The 9712-nt window shown below is 39.3% G+C and overlaps 1 protein-coding gene across 1 annotated transcript; it reads left to right on the top strand.

The window, feature by feature from the left end:
• Positions 1-299: 299 nt before the first annotated feature.
• Positions 300-7374, top strand: LOC311216093 (ubiquitin carboxyl-terminal hydrolase 42-like; the record flags this gene model as incomplete). Its single annotated transcript, XM_084297643.1, has 12 exons — positions 300-528; positions 1277-1477; positions 2062-2172; positions 2332-2434; positions 2639-2706; positions 2863-2933; positions 3456-3538; positions 4435-4546; positions 4937-5077; positions 5272-5372; positions 5836-5977; positions 6658-7374. The coding sequence occupies 12 exons, from the start codon at positions 300-302 to the stop codon at positions 7372-7374; spliced, it is 2079 nt and encodes a 692-aa protein (XP_084153769.1).
• Positions 7375-9712: the final 2338 nt, after the last annotated feature.

Below are 9712 nucleotides of genomic sequence, written 5' to 3' on the forward strand. Positions count from 1 at the left end.
TTTTATATTAAAAAGACTCCAGAGTTGTAATGGATTAAAATCCTACGGAAGGGAAAGAAATGGCATCAGCCACTAGTTCTGCAGAAGCGAAAAGTAATACTGATAGAGTTTAGATGGAAATTTTCACTTTGTGTGTTTAGTTTGGGGATTCTTTTTAAATCATTCATACCAGCGATTTAGTTCTTAAGGCTGTTTCTTTGAGATTAAGTGACAGGACTTCTGTTACTCTTTTCTTCTTGGAATTCTTCTTGATAGTCTTACGTCAACCAGAACTTCTGTCTCTGTTGCAGATGTGAACAATGACCGTAGCTAAGAAGCCCAAATCTTCAAAGCCTAAAAAGCCCTCTTCAAGGCGGTCTGGCAAATCCAAGAAACCAAGTACTAAAATACTGATGTCACGCACCGCCAACTGGGGCCGGATAGTGCCTGCAGAAGATTCAAGCCAAGTCTCTGTGGCCCAAGGACATGGAGGTGCTATTTACTGTAGATCATCTGAAAAATCTAAGGCTTTTGCCCCAAGAGATCTAAGTAAGTGTGCGTTTTATCCTGCCTCCATTGTCTTCAAAGCAAAAGTAGAAAATGCAGTTCTTACTTGTTGCACTGATAGAGAAGGGGACTACTGTGAACAAAGACTTCAAAAGCGAATCCCCTAAGGCAACTGAAGTGACTGATGTTACAGAAATTAATTTTGATATATTTACAGTCAACAGAGAAATATGGGGAGCTTTTTGTAATGCACAGATTCCTCCATGTCTTTTCTGTTTTGCAAAGAAAAGTGTTTGATTGTTGCTATTCACAGCTTCCATTTTTCACAGGTTTTTTGAATGATAACATTGCTCAGGAAAAGATCTGGTATCTGTAGGGGTACTGTCATTCCTAGTTCCTAGTTTTTACGTTTTTACCATATAATTTCAAGTCTAAGTTTGTGGTTTAAGTTATAATAAGGAAAAAAACAGTAGTTGAGTTAATCAGGTTAAAGATTATAGATGGAGAGGAACTTGGCATTAGGTGCTACAAACAGAATGGCAGTTAGCCTTGCCTTAGAAAAATTAAAATGGTTGACTAAAGTTGTTTTTTTTTTTTTTTTTTTTTTTCCCCAAAACATTGTGTTGACCAGCCAATTTGAATTTGGTGGTATTAAAGCTGTCTGCAATAAGTTTTTCTGGTTTGGATTGTAGCTAGCCCCTCTAGGTGCTCCTGCAGAATAGCATTTTTTTAAATACCTTTCTTAGAAACAAACAAACAAGATCTCTTTTTAAATTTAACTTTCTTGCAGTCGTTAATGATGGAATTGCTCCGCCACAGAGCATTCTTTTTCCACCTGAGAAGATTTGTATGGATTGGCGAGAAACACAAAGTGTTGGAGTTGGCCTGTACAATCTTGGCAACACATGTTTTCTTAATGCTACTCTACAGTGTTTGACCTACACACCCCCACTTGCCAATTACATGCTTTCTCTTGAGCACAGCCAGTCATGTGAGTACTTTCTAACAGTATTTTGAATCTGTTGGATAGCTCTGAAGGTGAAAGAACAGCAGTGATTCTGTGAGATAAGCTTATTTGCCTGATTTTACCTGTAGAAGCTGGCTTTGAGCACTGTATTAGCAGTGGGCTCCGAATAGCATATGGAGTGCAATTAATGCACCATGGTTTATTTATTTATTTGATTGTTTGTTTGTTTGTTTATTAAAGGATCATTTATTGCTTCATGGGAATAATGAAGTGCATTGGACAGTAATGCATTTAGTAGTAATTTTAGAGAGTAATACATTTTGCAGGCTGTGGAGTTCACATTCCTGTCAGCCTTTACAACTGCGACTTTGCAGTAGTCTTTTAGATTTCTCATCACAACATGCATTTGAATACAGGCTTAGTGGATATTTTTATTCTGTAAAGTTGTGTGAAATGAAATGTTACAAGACTGTTGGGACATTGGCATCTTGGGAGAATAGAATGTAGCAAGGAGAGTGGATATTGTATCTATAGTTTAAATTGTACTTAGATGTTTGTAGTTATGGATATTTCGCTGGACTGGGATGCTTTGTTCTTTCACTCTTCAGGTCGTGAACAAGATTTTTGCATGATGTGCACGATGGAGACTCACATTAACCAGGCCCTGCGTTGCACTGTTGATGCCATCGAGCCCACGCATGTTATCAGTAATCTCAGTCGTAAGTGGCTTCAGATGTGTTTCTTTTCGATAGCTTGTAATCTTCAAATAATTATTTGATGTGTCTAAGTGGTTTTAACACTCAAATGAAGAGAGATTTTAGAAATACAAGAATGATTTCATTTTTAAATGAGGTCAATACTATCATCTTCTTGTTTAGGAATAGGACAACATTTCCGTTTTGGCAGTCAAGAAGACGCACACGAGTTCTTGCGCTATACTGTTGATGCTATGCAGGAAGCGTGCTTGAACGGAAGCACCGAGTAAGCATAAACAAGTTCACTTTCATACATTCTCTAGCACCTTCTAGTCCTTTATTTACTCTCAGAAATGATCTCTAGCACCTTTTAGCGCCTTATTTACTATCAGCAACGAAAGTCTACATCATCCTTGGTTTTCATCAAACTCTTTGAAGAGTTAACTCTGTGCCTTAAATCTTCTGAGGTCTGATTATAATTTATTTCCAGATTGGACAGATCTTCTCAAGCTACCACCATCATTCATCAAATATTTGGAGGATTTCTAAGATCGAGAGGTACTTGAAAAAATATTCCTGTCCTTAGAACTGATCTGTGTCTTTTGTCGGTAGTAAAGCAGTCCGTAGTTTGTCTAAAGTAGTATCTGTCAACAACTTGAATTTGGACAGTTAGTCTCCTTCACATAATGTTAAGCATTTATATTTTGTTTCCAGTGAAGTGCTTGAATTGCAAAGCAGTTTCGGATACGTATGAGGCATTTCTTGATATCACTTTGGATATAAAGGTAAGATGTTTTCTAAATATAATTCATGATGTTTAAGTACATGCATGACTTTCTAAATTAAACTTGTTTAACTTAAAAAAACAAACCACATATAATGTTAAAACGTAAGAGCTTGGTGGTGCTAAGGAAGTGGATTGGACTTTGTCCTTCCGTGGAACCCATGTAAATAGTCTCCACATTTGCATTGGGTTTAAGGGGAAAGAATTCTCTTTCTGCAAAAATTATAATGCTGTCATACTTCTTTGTTGTTCTACCTCAATATACATCTAATTGTTAGACTGATGAATTTGTCCCCAGTATTGATGACAAAGCACATTATAGATGCTGTCTAGGCTACTGGAAAAGTATTTGTTCCAAAGTCAAATGCCTTCCAGGTGAGGTCAATGCTGAGCATGCTCTTTCTGCCTCCTTCGTCACAGTAGATCGCTTGAGTATGTTAGTAAGATTCTCTTATAAACTACTAGTATGTCTGTGGAATTCTGAATTACGGTGACTTTACGCTCTTCTTTCTCACTGCTCTAGGCGGTTTCATCTGTTAGCAGAGCTCTGGAACTCTTTGTGAAACCTGAAGAGCTGGATGGAGAGAATTGCTATAAATGTAGCGAGTAAGATTTTGACGTCAGTTTTCTATGTTGCATGACTCTGTTGGACTACCTCTAAACTTTGGATCTACTTACAAGTTTTGTGGAAGTTTATAAAAGACTTGGATTTTTGTTTCTTTGGAGGGGGGAAGTCTTGTTCATAGGCATTCCCTATGGGTTTGCAATTCTCTGGCTTGTATTTTGCCATCAGAATTCAAAAAGAGCTACTTTTGTTCTTTCTATTTATTAGCTCTCGACAGTACTTTTCTTGATGTAAACTGCCCAGTTTCCGTTGTTCTCTGGGCTAGTGGCTGATTTTCACTGCTTACACCGTAGGTCCTACCTTGGAGCGGGCAATGTGTCAAACTGAACTATTTTGTTTCAAAGGATGGCAGATGGTTTCAGTGTCTTTCCAGACAAGCTCAGTACATGAAGACTTCCTACTGTTAAATGTTTCCCTCCTGTAGAATGACCATGTGCTTCTGTTGTATTTTTGATGTTGATAGTCGACCTATGTTGGAGATTATTTGCAATTTCTAGTCCTGGGGACCAAGGCTCTCTCGTTCCGCTTTCAGTATTTGTATTTCCCTTGAAAGCTGAAAGAATGTATCCAGGACTGGAGTTCAAATAGCCACTTTTGTAGACCAAGAAATGGTACCTTGCCATCCAACCTGGTAATACCCTTTCGTGAGAGATTCCTGTTCCCCCTATGCTCTGAGTTGTTGGGAAAATTTACCTTCTTCTGTGTATTAACAAACCTGACACGCAGTGCGTGGGTTTATGAAAAGAAAAAAGACCAACCTATTATGCAAGTAAATATCATTCAAATAGCATAGGCATGCGTGAGACATTAAAACGAGTTTGTTTGGGGGGCGAAAAAAGAAGATGCCTTCAAACACTTATCTCTGCTTGTTTTTAAGGTGTAAAAAGATGGTTCCTGCGTCCAAGAGATTTACCATACACCGTTCTTCCAAGGTTCTCACAATATCACTGAAAAGATTTGCAGATTTCACAGGTGGAAAGATCAACAAGGTATATTTACCACTGTAATGCAACTATATCATTGTGTAATGGGACATCCCCCAAAGCTGAAAGTTGTTAATATTTTCAGACAATAATTGTAGACTAACGACTATGGCTTATTCTTTCTCTTAATATCAATAAAGTTCCCGCTTGACAAGAAGCATATGCTTTCCTCTGAGAAGGCTGATTCATCAGGAAACAGTTCTCTGCAACTTCTAGTCTTAACCGTTGTTTATGGGAAGACTTATTTGTAGTGAATCAAGAAATATATTCTAGAAATATATTCTAGAAATATATTCTAGAAATAAATTCTAGTCTGTGTTTTTTGGAAGTGTTTTTCTCTGGCTAGTCCACGAAGTACTCTGGGATAATTTTTCTATCTTCTTGGTGTCTCTTTAGGAGGTGAAATATCCGGAGTATTTGGACCTGAGAGCCTACATGTCGCAGTCAATGGGAGAACCACTGCTCTATGCCTTATATGCGGTGCTGGTACATCACGGTGTCAGCTGTCACTCAGGACACTATATATGCTATGTAAAGGTAGAAGTCAACAGCATTTCTAACAGGGTAAAGGTTGTGCTGGCAAACCAATTAAAGCATGACTAGCAGCTACTGTTTCTAGGGAAAAAGATTTCATTATATTTTTATTTGACATGTGTGTATTTTGTTCCTATCCGTGATTTCAATTGGAAAACGTGCAATTCACCTAAAGAAATCGTTGTCTTTATTTGCAGGCTGGTAATGGACTTTGGTATCAGATGAATGATGCTAAAGTAGTGCGTACTGACATTAAAAGAGTTCTTGGTCAGCAAGCTTACGTACTTTTTTATATCAGGTAATAACAAATCTTAAAATGTGTTCAGAAGAGATTTACTTTCCTGTTATTGATATTTTTCTGTTTTGCAAGTGTTTTTCTTGCTATCCCAGGAGAAGATTATTATTTGTCTAATTCAGTTCTGTCTAACCTGAAATTCTCTGTGTCGTTTATTATCTTTTGTTGCTTGGCCTTAAACTGCAGCACTTGTGTAAATTGCTATCTATGTGTTATCTGTAGCTGGCTAATTTAGAGAAGGAGAGAAATGAAGGTCATCTGTGGTGTAAGAATGAATTCTTGCTGTGCAAGTGATAGTCTTAGTAGGAAGACTGTTCTCTACTTTTCAGTCTGTACTCTTGGCGAAGCCTTCTGTAGAGAAGGCTTCCATATCGTATGAGCTGTTCCTCTAAAATGATAGGATGGGATTTAATCCAAGAGTAGGCTGAAAGAAAAACTAAACTACGATCACTGCTCTTTTCTGAAGGCGCTATGATTTGACACTTGGAGAATGTGCGTTTTACTTGCCAGCACCATCTTATCCCTGTTCATTCCCTCCGGGTCAGCAGGGGGCTAATAGTAAGCAGGCTGGATTTATGGGACCACGACTTCTTCCTCATATGATTAAGGTAATTCAGGGAAGCGGGAGGGCAGATAACGGCACCAAACTGCTAGTGGGTTTGGGGTTTGGTGTGGGGTTTTTTGTTTGGTTTTCGGCATCTTAGTTTTGTTTTCCTTCCCACGCTGCAGCTTTCTTCACAGCCCTCATGCTACAGCCAGAGTCATTCAAACAGTGGTTACTGCTAAATTGTGCAGCCATGCGACTCCATTACTTTATAGCTCCAAGATAGCTTTCTAAAGCACAGAGAGCTACGCTCTTTGACTATTTAAGCAGAGTGTACTAATCCTCAAATCATTTAAAAGAGGACTTGTTTTTCCTATCCTCGTCACTTTAGCTAAGACAGGGAAAACTCATTGTCTTATTCCTGAGCACCAGAACGATTACTTCAGGCTTTTCAGGGTATGTTCAAAGGGGAAAATAAATATATTTGGGAATAGCAGCAGGTAATGTTAAGTTGCTTGGCTGGTTTTCAAAGATGATGTTAATTTGATACCAATCTGCAGTAAACCAAAAGCAGGAATTGAATACGCTTATTGGACTTGCATTTATCCTTAAAGGGCAGTGTGTTTTTCTTTTTAGGTGTTAAGACCATTTGTAGAAACACTCAGTAGGAGAGTTTTGTGTTTCAAAATGTTACATGCAGTGTTTGCGTTAATCCATCTTGCAATTTCTTCTTTTTAAATACAGAATTCAAGCCGTTTAAATGGAAATGGATCCATAAAAGAGGACGCAAAGACCACTGGTATCACCCTAAAAAGGCCATCTTCAGCACCACCAATGGCCTGTGTTCAAAACCAGGCAATTACCAGGCCTTCAATGACTGATACGTCAAGAAAACAGAAGATCACCATCAGTATTCACAATAAATTGCCTGCTCGTCAGACTGTGTCACAGCCTAACTTTCTTAGCAGTGCTGTGGAGGATGAAGATCTCTACCAGGCTGTTCCTTCATCCACAATTACAAATTTGGTAATGCAAATGAAGCAAATGCAAACAAACAAAAAAGTTTCTGATGAAATTTTTGTGGAGCCAACAGTGAATGAAAATCCTAAACTCAGCTCTGATAACACAGTCCCTTATGGTGCAGAATCTTCAGGAAAATCTGAGGAGGAGTCAAAGGGCTTATTTCAAAGGAATTTGAAATGCAATGCAATGTCCTCTAATGGAATTTTGGTTGGAAAGGTAGTCCGTACATTGCAGCATTCCGATTCTTCCTGTCAGAATGCTGACAAAGGAAGATCCCAGCATGAGCTGCCAAAAACAGATTCACTAAATGGTGCTATTAGGCTAGTTAATGAATCTAAAGAAAACGGACTGAAACTTGATGATTCCACTTGCCGAGTTGAACCTGTTAAACCTTCTGAGATGTTCTTTTCTAAAACAAATGGATTGCTTGAAACATAGATTTGCTCCATCGAGAATTTCTCACCTACGATGTATTCGGGAGTGTTTATTGTGTTCCTAATTCAGGTGAAATACTGAGAAAACACAGCACACATGTGATCGTAAGACTTTGTGGTATTATCCCCTTAGAATTTGCAGACCTGAGCTTATATTAGAACTTGTCAACTTAAGCTCAGCTGAGATAAAAATTCCTAAGTTTCATAAAGTAGATTTTGGGGGGTGAGTCGGGGTTATCTTTGAAGTGTAGATAATGCATACAACTCACAGCGGTCTTGCTTACCATTTAATGGAGAAATTCTGACAAGACTAGTCCTCAGTACTACTACAAATAGTATTTTTTTGTCTGCTGACTTGTGCGTTTTAATTGCAGATGCCTGGAGCTATGCCTTCAGTCAATCGAGAAGTCATCACGGAGTCCTTCACAGCCAGCCAGCTGAACAGCTTGTCAGAGGAAATGAGGTAAAATGAGCACAGTCTGATTAAGACAAGACTTTATGGAAGTTCGTTACAGTTTTATCTGTCTACTAATAGTATTTAATGGAAGGATTTAAATTAGTACAATTCCATACTGTGTGTCCAGTGTCACGAACAGAACTAATGATCAGCACTGAGCATATCACTCTGATGCAGGTTGGTGCCTCAAGGAGAACTTGTGTTCCTTTATAGAATGTTTTTCCGTTTTTCTCCACTGTCTGGAGAAACACTGGCTGTTCCCCGCTCGCCCCTATGCCTTTTTTCTCAGAGCAGCAGGTGGAAGGAGACAGATGCGTTTGCTTTTTTAGTGCAATGGCTTCAGAAGCAAGAGGGGAAAAAGCACTTTCTCTGGGAGCTGAAGAAGGTGTCCTAATCACAGGAGAGGTTTCTAAATGGCATATCTTTGCGAGCGTTCCTGTAGTCCGGAGGTTTTTGTTTGTTTGTTTGCCTTTGGAAGGTTTTACTCTTAATATTCACGTCCTTCAGCAGAAGTGAGAAATGGGTTTTTATTTTATGCAGTGTTGCGGAACCTCCGAAATCTCCTGGGAATGATGAATACCTCGCCCAGTACCAATGTGATGACCGTGGAGACAAGGAGAAACCAAGAAGATCAAAAGAATGTGACCTCATTTCAAAAGAAAATGTTTTGTACGGCAAAGACTCTTCTGAGCCTGGTGAGAAATTGCGGCAAACTTCCTCTCTCAAGTCTGACACTGAATGTAGCTCTAACAATCTTTCTTCCTTAGCTATTGCAGATAGACGCCGAGATACAAAGGACAAGACTAAAACCACTGACAAAGAGCATTACCGAAGAAAGAGGGAACATGCTCCTAGTGAAGAGAAGGAGAGTCAAAAAGCAGGTCCTTCCAGCAAGAGGAGGTGTTCTCAGAGCGTGGAATTTGTTGAGCAAAAGAGTCACAAGCAGGAGTACTGGGAGGGAAGCAGGTACAGATCTTTCCCTCGTGAAAGAAACAGCCCTGAGAATGGCAGAAGAGCAGTCAAATATTCAAAGTACAGATCTGGCAGCGGAGGAAGATCAGAACAAGGTAGCAATAGGTACTACCGATCCAAAGGGGAAAGAAGTTGGAGCAGAGAAAGATACTATCGAGACGAAGCACGGAGATGGGAAAGATGTAGCTATTACAAGGATTACTATTCACCTCATGCGACAGGAGACAGTAGAGAGAGAAAGTTCTCTCACGGCGATGCAGCCTTTGACAGATTGACTGCAACTTACTACAGCAGGTCACATAAGCATTATCATTACAAAAGCGGATGGCCTCACGGTTCCCTCTTGAGAGAGGAAGATGTACGTCGCTTTAGCACACCCCGAGCAGACTTGCATCGTTGCTCGGTACCTCAGCAACATTCCGGAAGACATTCTCGTGAAAGACATGCGCTTCCACCTGTGTCAGCTCATTTGGAGAACTGTCGCCAGAAAAATGAAACAGAAGGAAACAGAAAAAGAAAATATACCCGTGCAGAAGGTAGTGAAAGTGAAATAGAAAGGAAAGACAGAAAGATAGAAAAGGAGCTTGTAGGTGGTGAAAAAAATGCAAAAATATCACAAGTTCTGGAAGAAAAAGAAGTCTAAGGATAAACATGGAGAGAAGGATTCCAAGTAAGCAAGGATTCCAGCATACTCCGCATTTTTTATCCTAAGTCTTTTCTGGGTGCTTCTCATGTCTTCCTTTTTTTTTTTTTTTTTTTTTTTTTTTTTTTTTCTGGTAGTTTCTAAGTTATTTAGATAGCATCAGCTGGCTGGGGATCATGTTGTTAGGTTGATCAGTGAAGACAGGAAAGCTCTTGCTGAATTGTGTCAGAGCACTAGCTTTGGACCACATAGTTTGAATCACATCCGTAC

This window comes from Netta rufina (assembly GCF_964035555.1).
Source record: "Netta rufina genome assembly, chromosome: 18".
NCBI lineage: Eukaryota > Metazoa > Chordata > Aves > Anseriformes > Anatidae > Netta > Netta rufina.